This window comes from Bos mutus, chromosome 4 (genome assembly GCF_027580195.1).
Source record: "Bos mutus isolate GX-2022 chromosome 4, NWIPB_WYAK_1.1, whole genome shotgun sequence".
NCBI lineage: Eukaryota > Metazoa > Chordata > Mammalia > Artiodactyla > Bovidae > Bos > Bos mutus.
The window spans coordinates 58,890,529-58,911,289 of NC_091620.1; the positions used below are offsets into that span (position 1 = coordinate 58,890,529).

General features: G+C 39.7%; 1 protein-coding gene across 5 annotated transcripts in view; it reads right to left on the reverse strand.

Annotated features, from left to right (window-relative positions):
• Nucleotides 1–20,761, reverse strand: part of ELMO1 (engulfment and cell motility 1) — a 585,429-nt gene that overhangs the window by 247,170 nt on the left and 317,498 nt on the right. For all 5 annotated transcript variants that reach the window (XM_005889093.3, XM_070369538.1, XM_005889094.3 and 2 more), the window contains one exon: nt 8,442–8,550. In XM_005889093.3, coding sequence (XP_005889155.1) covers nt 8,442–8,550 — 109 coding nt within the window. The remainder of the gene's footprint in view (nt 1–8,441; nt 8,551–20,761) is intronic.

Sequence of the window (20,761 nt, forward strand, 5' to 3'; positions counted from 1 at the left end):
AAAAAACCCCCAAAATTAGTAGAAGGAAATAAATCACAAAGATCCAAGCAGAAATAAATGAAAAGGAAATGAAAGAAACAATAGTAAAGATTAATTAAACTAAAAGCTGGTTCTTAAAATTGACAAACCTTTAGCCAGCCTCATCAAGGAAAAAAGAGAGAAGAATCAAATCAACAAAATTAGAAATTAAAAAGGAAAGGTTACAACAGATAATGCAGAAATACAAAGGATTATAAGAGACTATTATGAACAACTATATGGCAATAAAATGGATAGAAATGGACAGATTCTTAGAAAAGTTCAATCTTCCAAGACTGAACCAGGAAGAAATAGAAATTATCAACAGCCCAATTACAAGCACTGAAATTGAAGCTGTGATAAAAAAATTTCCCCAAAACACAAAAGCCCAGGACCAGATAGCTTCACAGGAGAATTCTATCAAACATTTAGAGAAGAGCTAGTGCGTATCCTTCTAAAACTCTTTCAAAAAACTGCAGAGAAAGGAACACTTCCAAACTCATTTTACAAGGCCACCATCACCCTGATACCAAACCAAACAAAGACAACACAGAAAAAGAAAACTACAGGCCAATATCACTGATGAACATAGATGCAAAAATCCTCAAAAAAATTTTAGCAAATAGAAATCAGCAACACATCAAAAAGCTCATACACCATGATCAAGTTGGGTTTATTCCAGGAAAGCAAGATTCTTTAATATACGCAAATCAATCAATGTGATATACCATATTAACAAATTGAAAGATAAAAATCATATGATAATCTCAACAGATTCAGAAAAAGCATCTGACAAAATTCAGCACCCATTTATGATTAAAACTCTTCAAAAAATGGGCATAGAAGGAACCTACCTCAATTGAGTAAAGGCCATATATGATAAGCCTAAAGCAAACATTATTCTCAATGGTGAAAAACTGAAAGTATTTCCCCTAAGATCAGGAACAAGATAAGGGTCTCCAGTTTCACCACTATTATTAAACATAGTTTTGGAAGTCCTAGTTACAGCAATCAGAGAAGAATAAGAAATAAAATAAATCCAGATCAGAAAAGAAGAAGCAAAGATCTCACTGTTTTCAGATGACATGATACTGTACATAGAAAACCCTAAAGACAGTATCAGAAAATTACTAGAGTTAATCAGTGCATTTAGCAAAGTTGCAGGATACAAAATCAATACACAGAAGTAACTTGCATTTCTATATACTAACAATGAAAAATCAGAAAGAAATTAAGGAATCAATCCTATTTGCCATTGCAATAAAAGAATTAAATATCTAGGAATAAACTTACCTATGGAGACAAAAAGAACTGTACATAGAAAACTATAAGACACAAAAAATGAAATCAAAGATGACATAAATAGATGGAGAGATATTCCATGTTCCTGGGTAGGAAGAATCAATGTTGTGAAAATGACTATACTACCAAACACAACCTACAGATTCAATGAGATCCCTATCAAATTACCAATAGCATTTTTCACAGAACTAGAACAAAAACTTTCACAATTCATATGGGAACACAAAAGACCCGAATAGCCAAAGCAGTCTTGAGAAAGAAGAATGGAGCTGGAGGAATCAACCTTCCTGACTTCAGATTATACTACAAAGCTACAGTCATCAAGACAGTATGGTAGTGGCACAAAAACAGAAATATAGACCAATGGAACAAGATAGAAAGCCCAGAAATAAACACACACACCTATGGGTACCTTATTTTTGACAAAGGAGGTAAGAGTATACACTGGGGCAAAGACAACATCTTCAATAAATTGTGCTGGGAAAATTGGACAGCTACATGTAAAAGAATGAAATTAGAATACTTCCTAACACCAGACACAAAGATAAACTTAAAATGGATTAAAGACATAAATGTAAGAATAGAAACTACAAAAATGTAAGACCAAAACTAGAGGAAAACATAAGCAGAACACTCGACATAAATGAAAGCAAGATCCTCTATGACCTACCTCCTAGAGTATCAGAAATAAAAACAAAAGTAAATAAGTGGGACCTGATTAAACTTAAAAGCTTTTGCACAGCAAGGGAAACTATAAGCAAGGTGAAAGACAACCCTCTAAATGGGAGAAAATAATAGCAAATGAAACAACTGACAAAGGATTAATTTCCAAAATACCCACGCAGCTCATACAACTCAATGCCAGAAAAACAAACGACCCAATCAAAAAGTGGGAAAAAGACCTAAACAGACATGTCTCCAAAGAAGACATACAGATGGCTAACAAATGCATGAAAAGATGCTCAACATCACTCATTATTAGAGAAATGCAAGTAAAAACTACAATGATATCACCTTACACCAGTTAGAATGGCCATCATCAAAATGTCTACAAACAATAAATGCTGGAGAGGGTTTAGAGAAAAAAGAACACTCTCGCACTGTTGGTGGGAATGTGAACTGATACAGCCACTATGGAAGACGGTATGGAGATTCCTTAAAACACTAGGAATAAAACCACCATATGACCCAGCAATCCCACTCCTAGGCATATACCTTGAGGAAACCCAAACTGAAAAGAACACACGTATCCCATTGTTCATTGCAGCACTATTTACAATAGCTAGAACATGGAAGCAACCTAGATGTCCATTGAGAGATGAACGGATAAAGAAGGTGTGGTAATATACGCAATGGAATATTACTCAGCCGTAAAAAGGAACACATTTGAGTCAGTTATGATGAGGTGGATGAACCTGGAACCTATTATACAGAGTGAAGTAAGTCAGAAAGAGAAAGATAAATATCGTATTCTAACACATATATACAGAATCTAGAAAAATGGTACTGAAGAACTTATTTACAGGGCAGCAGCAGAGAAACAGACCTAGAGAATAAACTTATGGACATGGGGAGAGGGGAGGAGAGGGTGAGATGCATATAAAGAGTAACATGGAAACTTACATTATCATATGTTAAATAGATAGCCAACAGGAATTTGCCGTATGGCTCAGGAAACTCAAACAGGGGCTCTGGATCAACCTAGAGGGGTGGGATGGGGAGGGAGATGGGAGGGAGGTTCAAAAGGGAGGGGAAATATGTATACCTATGGCTGATTCATGTTGAGGTTTGACAGAAAACAATAAAATTCTGTAAAGCAATTATCCTTCAGTAAAAATTAAATTAAAATGAAAAAAAGTCTCTTCTTGAGCGATGTCATATCCCTTCTCAGCCTGCATGGCTTTCCATGAACAAAATAACTAAACAATGCCCCTAGGAACATTAACATATCTTAAATGTAATCTACAAATAGTAAGATGCTTTATAATTATTTGTTTACATGAAAGACTCTCCAGTCAGTGCGTGAACTGCTAGAGGATGAAGTGTGTGTTCTAAGTCCTCGTCATCAGTATAGGTTTCCCAGGTGGCTCCATGGTAAAGAATCCTCCTGCCAAACAGGAGACCCGGGTTCAATCCTTGGGTCAGAAAGATCTCCTGGAGAAGGAAATGGCTACCCACTCCAGCATTTTTGCCTGGAGAATTCCATGGACAGAGGAACCTGGCTGGACCCATGGGGTCTCAAAAGAGGTACCACTTAGTGACTAAATAACAACATAGAGGAAGAGCTCTAGCTATTGAATGAATGCGAAATAAAAAATAAATATCCTAGCTCTAACTGCAATTGGAATATAACTTATCTGTTGGATCCTTATCCAGAGGATAAGTAATTAACCTATTTGTGTCAGAAATCAAATTTTCTTTGCATTCCTAAAAAGCTTATTATTGCTTTTGAAACAGTACTACAAAAGCAAAAACAACAGTTATCATTGTTAGCTCCTGTTAGGAGCAGGGTTTCTTCATAACGAATCGATTAGCCTGTATCATGCCTCCTTTCCTTTGTAAGGAAACCATTTCCTGCTTTCGCCTATTCTCACCCATCCCACATTCACAAACACACCTCTCCTTTTGAAAACGTTCTCCCTCTACTTCAATATTCTTCTACATGGGGCTGACAATTCTACAACCCAGGCCACGGGGATGTGAGACTACCTCTAGGTCAATAGGATTCTTCTTTTTGTGGTTTTTAAAATTGAAACTAAGAGAACACAAGTGCCTCAAACAAGCCCCATGAAGAAAGCCAGCATCAAACCAGTCAGTTCTAAAGGAAATCAATCCTGAATATTCATTGGAAGGACTGATGCTGAAGCTGAACCTCCAATATTTTGGCCACCTGAAGTGAAGAGCCAACTCATTAGAACAGACCCTGATGCTGGGAAAGATTGAAGGCATGAGGAGAAGGGGACGACAGAGGATGAGATGGTTGGATGGTATCACTGACTCAACAGACATGAGTTTGAGCATGCTCCAGGAGATGGTGAAGGACAGGGAGGCCTGGTGTGCTGCAGTCCGTGGAGGTCAGAAGAGTCAGACATGATTGAGTGACTGAACAATAACAACAGAATGTACAGAATGAAGAAACAAAGGATATGGTTGCAGATCTTGCTTCCAGTTGTCACTTAAATCAGAGCACTTTCCCTTCTTGGCTTAACTTGGCAGTTTGTTTGTTTATGGGAAGTAAAATCCTATCACTTGAAAAAAAGACTATCATCTTCCAACTAAAGCACATCCAAGATCTCATTTAACCCTCCCAACAATTATATGCAGTTGACAGTATCTTTATTTTATGGATAAGGAACCAGAAAGCTCAGAACAGAGAGAAGCATGCCCAAGGCATCTGATTAATAGCTGAGCTATGATTCAAATTAGGTCATTCAGATGCCAAAATGCAAACACTTGACTTCCCTGCCTCTTTCTGAACCACTCTTTGAGCAACCTGAACACCAGTTTGAATTCAGTGACCTTAGACAATAGGCAGAAAGCACAAGTCTTCTCTTCATTAATCAAAATAGATGCTATTGATCTTGGTTAACTCCTGGGGGTATTACAGACTTCAATTAAATACCTTGATAAAGTGCTCTGAGAATATAAAGAGGCATTGTTTTATAGACTACACTACTAAACATTTGCGTCTTACAATGCCAATAATTGGGATGTAGAAAAACAATGCTTTTTTAAAAAGTAATCCAAAAAAACCTTGTGCATAAATATTAGGTATTAGTAATTTAACTGAACATTAATATGTTTGCTTCAGACACTAAGATATAATTGGTATTTCAGAAGTGGGTTCTCTCAAAAGACCTTAAGTTAAATCAAAAGGCAAAACATTTCTAGAAAATTGAATCTTCCTACTACTGTAGAAAAATGAGTTAGAATTTTAATTAGTACTTCTTTCGTCTCAGTACTTGCTCATAGACGTAATGTGACCGTGATCTTCCCGGTCAATTATTAACACAAATCATTGATTTGGGAATGGAGAAAAGCAAACACACACAGACCAAAGGGAGACGGATTTGTGTGTGAACCTAATTTTCCTCAGAAGAAAAACAGACATCTCCTCCAACGTAAGGGTATGCTTAAATTTACTTTTTCTATTAGTAACTTATTTAATATGGCAACAAACAAAAGGCAATCCATTAAAAAGCAATTTTCCTCTTACTCCAGGGTGTTTCATCATTTGCTATCTAGCACTCAATCAGAATGTAGCAATCCTTTAATATTTTATGAGTAGAAAACAACCAATTTGGGCATGAAGACTTCAGAAATGTGGGGGTCTTTTGTAGGCTTGCAAAATGTCAGAAATGGGCTCTGCAGTCAGTAGAGGGTGAACACAGGTCATCCTGAAAGCTCAACTATCGAAATTTGAAAATTATGCTTTAGATCAGATAATGGGTGTGTGTGTGTATATATATATATATATACACATGTATTTATGGATATATAAACACACATTTATAGCTAAGAGGAAAAAACATCAGTTTCAACTCATATACTTTCTCAAGTGGAAGACTGATTCCTGGGGACAGAGACCATATCTGGTTCACCTTTGCACCTACAGTGTTCAACATTGTCTCTGGCATATTGTAATTAATCAGTAGATTTTTATTAAACAAATGAATAGATGCATTTTTCATCTTAGAGGAAAGGAAGCCTGCCATGGAGATGTCAGAAACCAGACCTGACCTGGTGCTAAGCAAGTTGCAGCAGCATATTGGAGGCCTTCTCTGCAGCAGAAGGTTCTCACCTTCTGAAATGGTGCATAGTGTCTGGAACACCTCCAGGGATCCCAAAGGTATTTGCCTTCATTCTTACTTGATTACCTCAGCCCACAGAATGGGATTCTCTCCTGGTTCCTGGCTTGACTACCAGGTCTTCAAAAATCTGGGGAGGGTGCTCTATACCAGGCAGAGGTCAGCCCCTAATCTATACCAATTCCCTCCCTCAAAGCACAGAGCTGACATTTACATGAACAGCATGCTCTGCTTAGACTCCTGTCACAAAAGTTCTTGTCCACACACCAGATGGGGCACCATTGACAGGGAGGAGAGTCCAAATCAGATACACATTAATCTTGCCCACATATAGCCTGAAATGTGGCCATCCTGTCCAAGTTAGTTTCCCGAGGTTGAATACTGCCTATTCCTAGGGTACTCCTCTCATACTTAACCCTTGCAATTTCAGACACCAAAGTTACTTGTGATCAAGCCAAAATGAATGCAACTACTCAAACCATCACCCCAACCCTTTCTGGGAAAATGTAGGAATATGAGCATGTAGTGAAGTTTGCTACTCGTTACTCAAGGACACAAATGTCATAAGTAGCCAAGACAGAATCCCGCTGCCTGTTGTCCCCAACATTCTCCCTCTAGTCTACCATATTTCTGCTCTGTGCTAACTTGTAGCATAATGGACACATGCCCATTGGGCAAAGGAGAAAAGCAGAAAGCTGGGTATGACAGTCAAAGCACACAAGAGCTTACCTTCTGCTATCATCAAGATGAGAGTAGGATAGCCAAAGCAGGCCACTGGGGCAGACAAAAATGAAGGCAGGACAGGAAAAGGACATTGCAAGGCAGTAATCTGGACACAGGATATACCAGCCAAGCAGAGCGTGACTGTTCACGTTTCTGAAAATCTTGGATAGTCATCAGTGTCTTTTAGCAAGTGACTTTCTAGACTTTTCCCCATCAAATTGAGATAAACAGGAAATAGTCATGCTTATCAGACTGAGGAATTCAGGAGGATTTTTTTGACTCAGGACTTTAATTCTTCAGTGGAATACCTAGTAAGCTGCACAGCAGACATAAGTCTCTACAAGTTAGTGAAATGAGTAGGAAGGATAACTCAGGTCAAGGATTAAAGTAAAAATGAAATGTTAGCATTGGTGATAAGTGAACCCAAACAGACTACACAGACATCTCTCAGGATAGGTTGTTACTCTTTTAATGCAAAAATGACCTAATTTGGGCTTTGTAATGACCTGAAAGTAATGACCTTTCATGGGAGTTCCGCACCCAATTTGGTTTCTTTCCCCCACCCACATTGGGAGGATGATAACACTCACTGTGCTTGGTCAAACAGGCTCAAATTCTTAGCTTTTTTCCTTATTAAGTTCTACATTTTTAAAATTTACCTTAGCAGTGATAGTAGTCAGTTTTACATTGTAAATAAAACATAACCCCCTTTCCAATTTCATCTTTAGATTCCTTCCCATCAATCATTATAGACCATTATTTTATGCTCTCAAACAGGTGACTAAATATTTATGCTTTCACAATAATACCAAACACTAGACATTCCTCTGGTATAAACAGCTTTTGCTGATGCCTATGTTATTAAGTCTACAAGAAAAGATTTATATGTGTGTCGGGTCTATAGCTGTTATAGGGAATGGAATTTAGCTGCTATAGGGAGACTCAGTGTTAACAATGATTGCAGGCCAGGTTAAATCAGATTTGCCTTAACTGGTTAAAACCAAATTATGCAAGGGAGCAAAAGCCAAGAGAATTATCATGCTCTCTATTTCTAGGTATCCTCTCTTAAATTCTGTAACACTGTGTAAGGGAGGAAAAGAGCAATAAGCATATTTCTGACCACACAGCTACTCATTTCCTTCAATAATTCTATCTTTCATAGAGAAAGGATTATAAGCAAGTAAAATACTTGGAAGCAAGAGAATTTCATTAAAGTGTGCCATTTTTCTTTATATAAGAAAGATGTTTCAAAAAGCAAAAAGAAAATGATCTACTGGTAGCTTAAAACTGGAATTTTAAAAAAGAAACCCATAGATCTTTTCCTAAACAGAGCAATATACACTCTTACAATATTTTAAATTTGGTCACAATACCTGCACATTTTTCCATTCCTGTAGATTTTAGTATTTATTCCTAGAGCAGACATGCAGAAATACATACACGGGAAACCCGAGTTAAAGAATGTTTGGTCCATGGGAATGATGCCCATGCTCAGCTGTCAGCACCTTGGGAACCCTGACTGTAGGTGGGCACCCCCAGAAGCTGGATCTCTGCCAAGCTTCATACCCTGTGGGAAATGAGGGTACTTACGCAGCTCGCCCACTTTCAGGATTTCACACAGCATCTTGGTCAGCTCTATACTACTGCGGCCAAAGGGACATTCATGCTTATCTTCTCGGCTACTGTTCTCAAGCACAATCTGCAAGCAGGAAAGGAAGGAGGTCAGAAAGGGAAGTCAGTTTACAGAAAACATCAAAAGTGTTGGCTGTATTGTAATAGAGACACAGATCCACTTCAGACCACCAAACTAGGTCTCTTGGGAGCAGAACAAAATTGTACTCTAAGTATAGTCTCTGTATATAGGGCTGAAAACCCTCTTGTTTTCCAAATCTCCTAAAAACCACTTCCAACTCTGTAAGAGGATATTTTGCTCATCAGTTTCCACTTACCCAGAGGTGCCTATGGAGAGTTTTTAAAAATAGTACAATAAAGACTTTTTACTTAAGTAACAAAACCACTCTCTTATTCTCCCAATCATATCTTCCCTTTCCTGGGAATAGCAACTCTCCTTTAACGACTTCAGCTCCGACGGTTTCTTTCTTTTTTTTCAAATATTCTTTTCCACTATGGTGTATCATAGGGATATTCTATATTGTATAGAACTGTATTCTATACAGTTCTCTATGCTATACGGTAGAACCTTGTTGTCTCTCCATTCTATATCTGAAAGTTTGAAAGAAAGTGAAAGTCGCTCAGTCATCCGACTCTTTGCAACCCCATGGACTGTATAGTCCATGGAATTCTCCAGGTCAGAATACTGGAGTGGGTAGCCTATCCCTTCTCCAGTGGATCATCCCAACCCAGGAATCAAACTGGGGTCTCCTGCATTGCAGGTAGATTCTTTACCAACTGAGCTATCAGGGAAGCCATGTAAAAGCTTACCTCCTGCTAATCCTAACCTGCCACTCCATCCCTCCCCTCCAATCCCCTTCCCCTTGGCAACCACATGATTCTGTTTCAGAATAGGTTCATTTGTTCATATTTTAGATTCCACATAAAAGTGACATCATATGGTATTTGTATTTCTCTTTTTGGCTTACTTCACTTAGTTTGATCATTGCTAACTGCATCCATGTTACTGCAAATGGTATTATTCCATTTTTTTTTAATGGTTCAGCTCCTATATTTAATCACATATTTCCCACAGGAGTTTCCATGTTCTTACAAGAGCTCACCCCAGCATTAGTTGACCAAGCACACCTAATGGACATGTGACACAAAAATGGACCATCCAGAGTTCTTCCCTGAGACTTAGCACCATAATTGGGAAAATTGACCCAACTATGCTTATATTACCCAAGAGGTATGAGTGTAGGAACTACCTGAAAGTGAGTCTGCAAAAAAAAAAAAAGGAAAAGAAAAGCAAGTCAAAATGCAAGGGGAAATAGAGCAGAGGCAGGGGTGGCCGTGGCAGCATTTGAGTGCTGAGCAAAACTACCTCCCCAAATTTATGGTTTATTTGCTCAACCCTCCCTTTGAAAATTATTTGTGCCATCTAACAAATTATCTTCTTTCCTTAAGCTGGTTTGAGATATTCCTACCATAACTAAGGGAGCCATTTAGCACATTTATTAAACAAAAGTAAAACAAAAAAGGGAAAACTCTACTTCAGGAGTAAAGGGCTATTAGCCAACTGTTCTAAAGCACACAATAATAATAAAAAAAATTAAGGTTGCCAAACTTCAAATTCATATGTTGACAAAATGAATAATCAGCTTATTCATCTCTGAAGCTCCCTATAACTTTCCCAGTGGGTTGTCTGGAATGTCCTTAAAAGCTATAGGACCTTCAGTAGGTATCTCCCAGAAGCGTTTACCACTATGACTTCTTCAGTGGAAGAAATGGTGTTTTATTCATTCAATCAATAGTAGTAATTGAGTACCTACTGTCTACCAGAAAAATGCCTAGGCCCATAGAGTGGAGAGCGAGACCAGGGCTTTGACCTATAGGAGCATCCACTCTAACCATGGCAGACAGACAAAATGAAAGAGGCAATTACAGAGAGAAGAGCACTGATATATAAACACTATCATGTATAAAAGAATTAGTGGGAAGTTGCTAAATAACACAGGGAGCCCAGACTGGTGCTCTGTGATGACCTAGAGCAGAGCAGTATGGGGTGGGGATGGAGGCAGGGGAGGGAGGGAAGGGATACACACACACACACACACACACACACATATATGACTGATCTGTGTTGTTTTACAGCAGAAAGCAACACAAAATTGTAAAGCAATTTCCATCAATTAGAAAATTAATATACTTTTTGAAAAAAGAGGTAATTATAGTTTATAACAAGTGCTACCAAAAAGATTAACTGGTTGAGGTGGTAAAGAGTAACAAGAAAGACCTGCAGAGGAGAGTACAGATAACCAGGTGACTATTAGGAATCAAGGGGTGAAATAGAGTTTGCATGTCAAGGTCTAGGAGAAAGAATAGTCCAGGCAGAGATCAAGGACAGAGCTGCTGAGTTGAGTAGGGTATGTTTCAGATACAGTCTCCTCACGTAGCCTGGTCTACAATGTGGAGGGGTCTGGAGCTGTGCCGGGCAGTATTAGGATTCCAGGAGGCCGAGCAGGGAAGAGAGAGCCAGAGGGTGTAGAGGTTGGCTGAAACCACTGCCCCAGGGCTCCAGTGGGTGTCATTTTCAAATTCTGAGATGCTAACCTGGAAGTTGAGACAAGTGAGCAACATGGTCTGATTTGTTTTGAAAGATCTACAAGTGTAAAGAATGGATAGTAGGGCCTAAGAAAGAAAGTGCAGTCCTTGCAGAAGGCCTATAGCATCCCTGGCAGAGATGAAGGTGGCTCGGCTCTGACTGCGAGGGTGCACTCATTACACAGTAAGTGATCAAAAAAGGCAAGGAGAATGAACACACAAGAAATGAATACGGAAAGTGCTTAGGAAAGACGGATAACAGGAAGACCGTTTGGAAGAAGTGAAGAAAAAGGAGAAAATTAAAAGGGGAAGAAGGAAAAGTAAATCAAAGTGCTGTTTTATTTACACAGACAGGTTCCAAATAGCAAAGTAACATGAGGCAGCACAGGATATGGAGAATGGTTTAAAAACAAAGGAGTAGGGACTTCCCTGGCAGTCCCGTGGCTAAGAGTATGTCTTCCAATGTAGGCGGATCAGGTTTGACCCCTTGTCAGGGAGTTAAGATCCCACACACCTCACCAGCAAGAAAAAACAAAACATAAAACAGAAACAATATTGTAACCAATTCAATAAAGACTAAAAATAGTTCACTTCAAAAATAAATTAATTAAAAAAACCCAAAGGAGTAGAATTTCAAAACGAATGTGCTCCCATTGTTTTCCTTACAAACACTATAACAATAACACACAGAAATATACACACACATAATCATACGCATTGACAGTATCACAAACAAATCAACCATTTCCATTTGAGGATGTTCCTTCCAGCATCACAGGTATACCCAACCCCAATCACAACAGAAACAGTTCCACTTGCTGCATCAGGGGCAGTTTTCAAAGCCTTCATCATTGTGGCTTTATCACCCTTATGATTGTCCAAGAAGTTGATGAACTATCCCATTTTGTGGGACTTGTCAACCGTTTGCAGCCAGTGCATGCTTGCTCAGTCACTCAGTCATGTCCGACTCTTTGCAACCCCATGGACTATAGCCCTCCAGGCTCCTCTGTCCATGGAATATTTGCAGCACATGCTCACATAAATAATTATGCATTGACTATCAGCATGAATCTAGCCTTTGCTGTCCTTAAGATTCATCATAAAAATTCTTACAGTCTCCTTAGCCAACACACATTCTGAGTTAGTTACTTTTTTCTCTCAGAAAGCTCATCATAAACTCCAACTAAATCCCTTTTCCTGCCAAGCAGAAAGGACCAGCACTGGAGTCCTTGAACGGCTCTGCCCCTGTTCATGGTCTTTTCTGGAAATCTGCCTGAATGTGAACAGTCTCATTCAACTGAGCCTGAATCACTTCTTCCTTTTAGGTGAATCTTTTCTGGTTCTAACCAGAAATTCCAGTTCAGAAAAGCAGAAGGGAAGAACGACCGTATTCCCATCCATCAGTGAATTTTCATTTCTCTTTGAAAATATTTGTATCTGAGACAGCCCCATCAAGGAGCAAATCTGAATCTGTGGATGATGCGGAAACAAAGGGAGGAAACCCAGCAGAAGACAGAACAGAAAGAAAAGACAGGAGACAGGTGGTTTTCAGCCAGCCTGTGGCTCCCACTGACACTCCCTGGCATTTCACATTAACATTCCATCAACATTTCATGAGCACATCAATATTTAATGAGGATGTGATCTGAATACACTGCACATGGAATTACTGCAGCCAATAAATGTTCCGAACATTTCCAAGGCACTGTTTATTAGCAGGCACTAAATTAAGGAGTAATTTAAGTAACCAATATGTAAATCAGCTTGGAAAAGCCCTGCTCTTCACTTTTTAATGTACCATCCATCTTATCATATTTACCCACCTGAAGAAAAATAAACTCTCCTTCTTTACTGGTTTTTTTAGACAAGACTGACACATATTATTCAAGTTAGTTACCTGCATGGGCTTTAAGGTCAACATTGTCACAAAAATATTCAGAAAAGACTAAATTATGAATATTACTAATAAGATATTACTATAGTGAGAGATCATTCTTAGACTAGACAGTAGTTTTTTAACTTAATATACTAATATATCTGTTTTCAATTTCAACATTCTGGTACTATCCATGTTTATCTGATATACTTGGGCCTCTATCTGGAAATATCAAAGCATATTTTTCATCTTTATTTTTTCCCCTCACTCTTTGGTTTTAAGATCAAACAAACTGTAACAGAAACCTCGATGGGTGGAATACATATTTAAACTTTCTATTATCACTTACCTTAGAATATTTCATACAGCAAAAGAAGTTGTAACTGTCTGCATATTTTATAAAACACTGGATATTTATGCAATATTAAGTATAAAACATTTGATCAAATACTTCAAGATTACAGAGTATATTTACATACATTCTATCCACTGACCCCAACAAGTCTATAAGATTAATGAGGCAGATACTATTATTATTCTCTTAGGAAAGCTGAAACAACAGGAAGAGGTGACCTGCCTAGATCATACCTAGGTCACTCCTGGAATTCAATTTTTAAGGTCTTCAATTTCCAAATCTCTTTCTGCCCCATTATAGCTTACAAATTGCTTTCACATACACTTTGCCATGAAACTCAATGGATTTCTTGGTCTCAAGAGGCTAAGGGAACTTTGATCAATTTCCTCAATTTCACTGAAGTGGGTCTATAAATCCCAGCCCCTCCTAGACAAAGGTATAAGGTTCTCTCTTGGTTCATTTATCCCCCGAGGGTCAGTAACAATTACCTGGGTGAATGACTTTGTGCAGAGTGTCCCTACAGGCTTTGTTTTCATGCATTTTGAGTTCTTCTTCTGCACTGGTGCAGATGACAAACCTCTCTGGCTTGGGAGTGACTATTACGAGCTGAGAACAAGGCCAGCCACACTCTAATAACTGCCCTCCTCTGGCTTTTGGGACTACCCTTCCCCCTTAGCCTCCGCATCACATTGCTGACATTTACATTGTCCCTGGCACACTTTCCTCCACCTTTTCCTGAGTGAGGCTCATCTGGGGTGAGTCCGGTTCATTCAGCTTTCCCTGTAGCCAGCCCTGGAGCAAGCCTCAGGGACTTCCTCCATCTCCTCTCATCTGTGGAGACTTCTTGTGCACGCCACTTCGACTCTGAATGTCACAGGAAGCCTCAAGGTCTCCTCACAGGCCACCAAAGACAGTGTGTGAACCTACTTATACCAGAAATACAAGATAGAAGGTCCGAGGTGCTTGTATTCAAGCAGGCATCTTCCACGGGGTTATACAAGTTATACACGAGGTTATACAAGTTCTGCTGCTGCTGCTGAGTCGCTTCAGTCGTGTCCGACTCTATGTGACCCCATAGATGGCAGCCCAGCAGGCTCTGCCGTCCCAGGGATTCTCCAGGCAAGAACACTGGAGTGGGTTGCCATTTCCTTCTCCAATGCATGAAAGGGAAAAGTGAAAGTGAAGTCGCTCAGTCATGTCGGACTCTTCGCGACCCCATGGACTGCAGCCTACCAGGCTCCTCCGTCCATGGGATTTTCCAGGCAAAGAGTACTGGAGTGGGGTGCCACTGCCTTCTCCGTATACAAGTACAGACAATAAGAAAGGACCCCGAAACCCAAATCACAGTCTGATAGTTTTGGCAATAAAATCCCAAGACTAAACAGTTACAGTCACCATAGGAACCTGTCCTCAGAGCCTTGTCAACCCCACAAGCTCTGCAAAAACTTGTCTCTTCACCCACCAGAGAAAATGCCAATCTTCTCCTGTGTTAAACCAATAAATAAAAAATAAAGACCTTTACTGTATCAACAAGTCCCCTCCCTATCCCCAACACAGCAGTACTTCTACATTAGTAATAGAATCATGGAACACCCCAGAATGAAGTGTTAGCCCTTAAATCTCATCATTGACACCCAGATATTTTCTGAATCAACGTGTAAGGCCAACTTGGGGGGTGGGGTCTTACATCCACAGGAATTTGGGAGACAAGAGCGAGCCACCTCCTACATTTCCCTTTGTACCAAAGACAATGGTGATTGGTACCAGAAAGCCAGAGGGAAAGCTTTAGAAAGAGCACTGAGCTACCTCAAACGGGCTGCACAAGACCTTAATCATGATCATGAATTTTGAGCAAGTCCCTAAAAATTAAACAGGCATGCCAAATCCCTAATATGCTTTTAAGTGTGCAGAGAACAAAGTAATATTACAATCATAGAAAGTATGCCAAGCAGGAAAATAAACCAGAGCGAATCAGAATCCCAGGCGGTCAGTCTACCCAACCTACCACCACTTCTTCACAGATGAGCATAGTGAGCCCCAAAGTAAATAGCTTTAAAGGCACAGACAAGACGGGAGAAAAAGAGAAACAGAACCTAATATTTACCAAGAACTTTTATTTCCCAGACTTTGTTCTAAATGATTTCACTGATTATCTCATTTAAGGTACATATACTGCTGTGAGACAGGAATATTGCATTGTCCCACTTTACAGATGGAGAAACTTAAGCAAAAAGATGTGGTATAATTTGCCCAGGGTTCATGTAACAGAAATAAGCAGACCCAGCTCAGGGACTCAGGGTGTCTAACACTAAAGCACACATTCCTGGTTACTGACTCCTACTGAAACACATGATACTAACTTTTACTGAAAAAGGAGAGGGTGAGATAATTATAATAAAGCTTTGATCAGGAAAGTTCTTTTCAAGGTAACAAATGACTAGAAAATGTGGCTCTAGACAGATATGGTTTCCCTGCATCTACTTCTAATAGATTTGGTGACTTGATAATGACATTCTTAATCTCAGTTTTCTCCCACAAAAACAGAAATAGGAATACCCACCCACAAAGGGCTGTAAAGATTAAATGGAAACAGAAAATGGAGGAAAAGATTTCAGTGCCTGAGACATCTCAAATACTCAATGAGGGAGACGACTGATCTACTATTACTATAGTAATTACATGAGCTCTTGCCTTACTGAAATATTCTTATAACTCTAGGGTAAAGATGTTGAAAAAAATCAAACAAAAAAAAACCAGTCACAACTGGTATCGAAATTATTAATCTTGCTCTTTGGGAAAGTAAGAACTTGGATGGAATAAATATTTCTGACTTAGGTTTCTTGAAGTTCTTTCAGCATCTTTTTACAATGGTAGTTCTCAAACTTGAGTGAGCGTTGGAATTATTTGGGGGCTTATTAAACACAGACAGCTGGGTTGCTCCCCCAGAGTTTGACTTAGCAGGTATGGGAAGGAACGTAAGAAAATATAAAAGCAAGTGAATCGAACTCTAAATTCTTTGGAGGTACTGGGGGGATTGAGGGAGGAAGTGTTAGCAAAGCATTTTAGAGTTCATTTAAAAATTATTTTTAGCAGCATAGTCTTTAAGAAAGAGAAAAAAACTTCTTCCCTGAACCTTAGTTGGCCCTTTAGAGAGAGATCACTGTCCATGGTATGCCCAGGGCTGAAAAGCCAGACCTCTAGGCCTTCTGAAGGGCCAGTGATACCCAGCAATTCAAATGGAGCAACCAGATAAGAGTCGGAGTAACAGATCACCAAGGAAAAGACCATCCGCAGAAGAGTTTGCAAAAACTTAAGGAGCAGTTTCCAAGAGCAAAAGAACAATGCATCTCAGGAAAAGGAGATTTTTTTTCACCATTTTCAGACTGGTGAAAAACCAAAGTGGAAAGCACACACAGGAAACTGAGATAAATAACAATCTGGACAAATGAGAAGAATAGTATAAAACCCAGCTAATGAGGTGAAATTCTTTCAGAATAAAATTAGGCAATTGCACATACAGAGGCATAATAAAGGCCATAAATATAAAATGGCAAGGAATTGACTGGGTAATGGTGTAGTAATTAAAGCCTGGAGGTTCATAATAGACCTCGAATGGAACATTAATCAACCCAAAAGAAATGCTGCCTGCACTCTGATATAGTGCAGCAAAAATAGGACGTGTGAAACACAGCGGGCAATCACATCCACACGCTGCTGAGAAGTCCTCCCTTTAAACATGAAGTCAGGGAGCACCAAGAGGGGAAAGGATTAAATAACAGCAGAGATGACTTGTGTTTGCACCTGTGCCTGCACAATGATGCCGCTGTCACTGGAGGAAGTCGCGGCAACAGCTCTGTTGACTGTTCCAGGGGCCAGAGGATAGCCGGAGGAATTCCCTAGCTGATGCCTGCATCCAAGAAACCGGGTTGGAAGATCTCCTCTCTCTGGGCTGGAAGACCACCTCTCCTAGGCCAGTACGTGTGTTCTTGGGTCCAAGGATGGTAAAGGTGTGAGGCACGTGTAGTGACCCATAGACGCTTGGAGAGGCAACATCTGGTTTATTTAAAGCAGTGGTTCTCTAACTGAAGCAGGCATTAGAATCATCTGGAAGCTTATTAAAACTCAGATTGCTGGGCCCCACCCTCAGAGTTATGATTCAGCTCTTCTGGGGCAAACCCAAGAATCTACATTTTCTAACAAGTTCCCAGGCAATGTGGATGCTGCTAATTTGGGACCACATTTTATGAACCACTGTTTTTAAAGTTATACCACGTCTCTCCTTCCAGTTTCCATCATTAGCAAACCTCCTGTTTTTAAGGATGTGAAAAGCAATGAGAGTAGAAAGAAGAAGAAATTTAAAAATCTGAGTTTTGGGTTTTTTTTTTTCTGTGACTAATAAAAATATTATTAATAATAATTAAATAAAACCCATAGAAAGAGAATGCAGTTGGTAGTGGCCAGGGGCTGGGGGGAAGGAGAATGGGGAACAACTACTTAATGGGTATATGGTTTCCTTTCAGGGTGAGGATAATTTATGTCTTAAAACCAGACAGGTGATGTTTGCATAACATAGTTAATATACCAAATATCACTTAAAAGTTCACTCTGAAATTGTTAATTTTATGTTATGTGAATTTTGCCCCAGTGGGGGGGAAAAAAGAATGAATATATATGGACTGATTACTATGTGCAAACTGTTAAGCGTTTTAACTCCTTTAGTCTTCATAAGCTGTCAAAGCAGGATATGTTACACATGAGGAAACCACACCTCAGACATTGAGTAACAGTTAAAATGTGATATGCCAGCAAGGTATGATTTCTACACTGCAGTTTTAAACGGTTTCTTGGGTGACATGAAATGTGTCTGTCTCCAAACTGGGGCTTAGGACTACCCAGATATGGGCACTAGAGGACATAGTTCCAAAACGGCTCAGGATGACACTCCTACAGGACACCCAAGGACAGCCACACTCAAGGGAGTGAAACATGAAGGCCTTACAAAGTCCCCAGTATACACTGATGAATAAGGGCTCCGCTGCATATGGCGTAAATGCAAATCACATAGCTTTCCTTGCATTTATTTGTGAAAGCTCACATTTTTAATTATATTGCAGATAAACAGGAGAACTGTAGGTCGGCTCAAACTTTCAAGCACTCACTGCTCACCTGAAAATCTTGTTAAAATACATATTCTGATCCAGCAGTCTGGGGTAAGCCTGAGGTCCTGCACTGCTAACCAGTTCCCAGAAGATGCTGATGACACTGGTCCAAACATCACATTTTGAAAAGCAAAATACTTCCCCAAATGTGTCATTTGAATTCTAGCCCCACTCTCCTTCATACCCTTGGATTGAGTGATTCATCCAACAAGCATTTCTTTAAGCATTGATTATTGCTAAGTAACTTGCCAGAGGCTAAAAATACACATATAGATAAAATACCTTCTTTAGGGACTTGTAATCTATTTGGAAGACATAAAGGGATGGCAGGTCAGATATTCACGTGTAGGGCAGATATTCACTTGCTATGTACCTCTTTTGTGTCCTTCTATATTGTTTGCATTTTTTACACAGAAATAGGACTTTCTGGGATGAAGGTGCATATAAGATGCAGTGGGCAGGCAGGCTTAGCTTCATCAAGAGGGTGAAACTTGGAGAAGAAACTGATTCCAGACTCTATTCTGAGGCATCTCTTTAACATTCCAAACCAGAGGTGAGCTATGGAATGTAATAAAGATTAATTACAACTGGGAAATGGATGCCGGATGAAGGCAGAGAAGCCCCTCTGTATCTTGGGCAATATTAACAATAAATCACACGATCACAAGGCAGAATTTTGACTCACTCAGTGTTGCATTACTGAATACAAATGCCTCCTGTCTCCTTCAATGGAATACAAAGACACCAAGATGTTTGGCATTGTCTGACAGTCACTTTTAGATGAAAAATTAGGCTTGACATTTCTCAAGCCTGATTTCTTACTGAGAAATTGTCACCACTGTCTTAACAGTTATTGCAGTCTTAAAGCTATGTTACACTGAAATTTATTTGGATATAACTTGCTTTACTAAACAAACACATTTCAGGAGAGCTAGTGATGAAATAGATCACACCTGTTTTCTCACTTGGCTTACAGATTTATAAATTCACTCTGTTTTGGAAATATGGACATGAGGGGATGGAAAGGTGAGGAAGAGAGAACTATTTTCCATCATCATCTTCTGGACAATAATAAATTGGCCTTTGCAGAAGCATTTTCAAACAGAAAAGAGTGTCAATTTTTCAATTATATACATATTAAGTTAGCTCCAATGGGAAAATTACTTATTGAAATCTAATTAAATTAGGTCATACATTGTTTTACTTCAAGTTAAAGGCGTGTGAAAAGAGAATCTATCTTCTATTAAATCTAGCTTTTTAGATGGAATTTATCTCATTATATCTGATTCTACATAGGCATCCCAAACTTTGGCTACTTCTGCCAAATGAGAGATCTCTGTGATGAGACAGCCTGCCTATAGAAGTTGGTCCAGATGTGGGTTCCCAGCAGTCCAGAACTGCTTCCCCTGACACCTCCCCACCGCCCCCTCTCCTCCTGTGCCTGTCTAAATTGTCCTTCTCCTTTGGACCCAAGCCAGTGCTACTTTCTCCATAAAATTTTATGCAATTCTTTTGTCTAAAACCTCATCCCTTTATCTGTGAGAAATTTACCTTATTTCTCACTGCACTTCTCACTTTCTGCTCCAAATGTGGCTCAATGAGTAAAGAATCCACCTGTAATGTGTGAGACTTGGATTCAACTCCTGGATTGGGAAGATGTCCTGGAGAAGAGAATGGAACCCACTCCAATATTCTGGCCTGGAGAATTCCATGGGCAGAGGAGCCTAGTGGGCTACAGTCCATGGGGTTGCTAAGAATCGGACATGACTGAGTGACTTTCACTTTCACTTTTCATATATGCCTTATTTCCCCTAATGGGGCTGAGCCTTTAGGGTCAGAAACCACATGTTAGTCACCTGTGGATCTCCCACACTGCAGCAAAATCATACATACACTCAGTTCAGTTCAGTTCAGTCACTCAGTCATGTCCGACTCTTTGCGACCCCATGAATTGCAGCACGCCAGGCCTCCCTGTCCATCACCAACTCCCGGAGTTCACGCAAACTCATGTCCATCGAGTCGGTGATGCCATCCAGCCATCTCATCCCCTGTTGTCCCCTTCTCCTCCTGCCCCCAATCCCTCCCAGCATCAGAGTCTTTTCCAATGAGTCAACTCTTTGCATGAGGTGGCCAAAGTATTGGAGTTTCAGCTTCAGCATCAGTCCTTCCAAAGACTAGTGCTCATTAATGAACAATTATCAAACAAGTGAATGAATAGTACAGGGTACAACTCCAGCCAGGCCCACCGAGGGTCCATCACCATCCTTTATGGTGACCACTAGCTTGTGAGAATTGAACATGG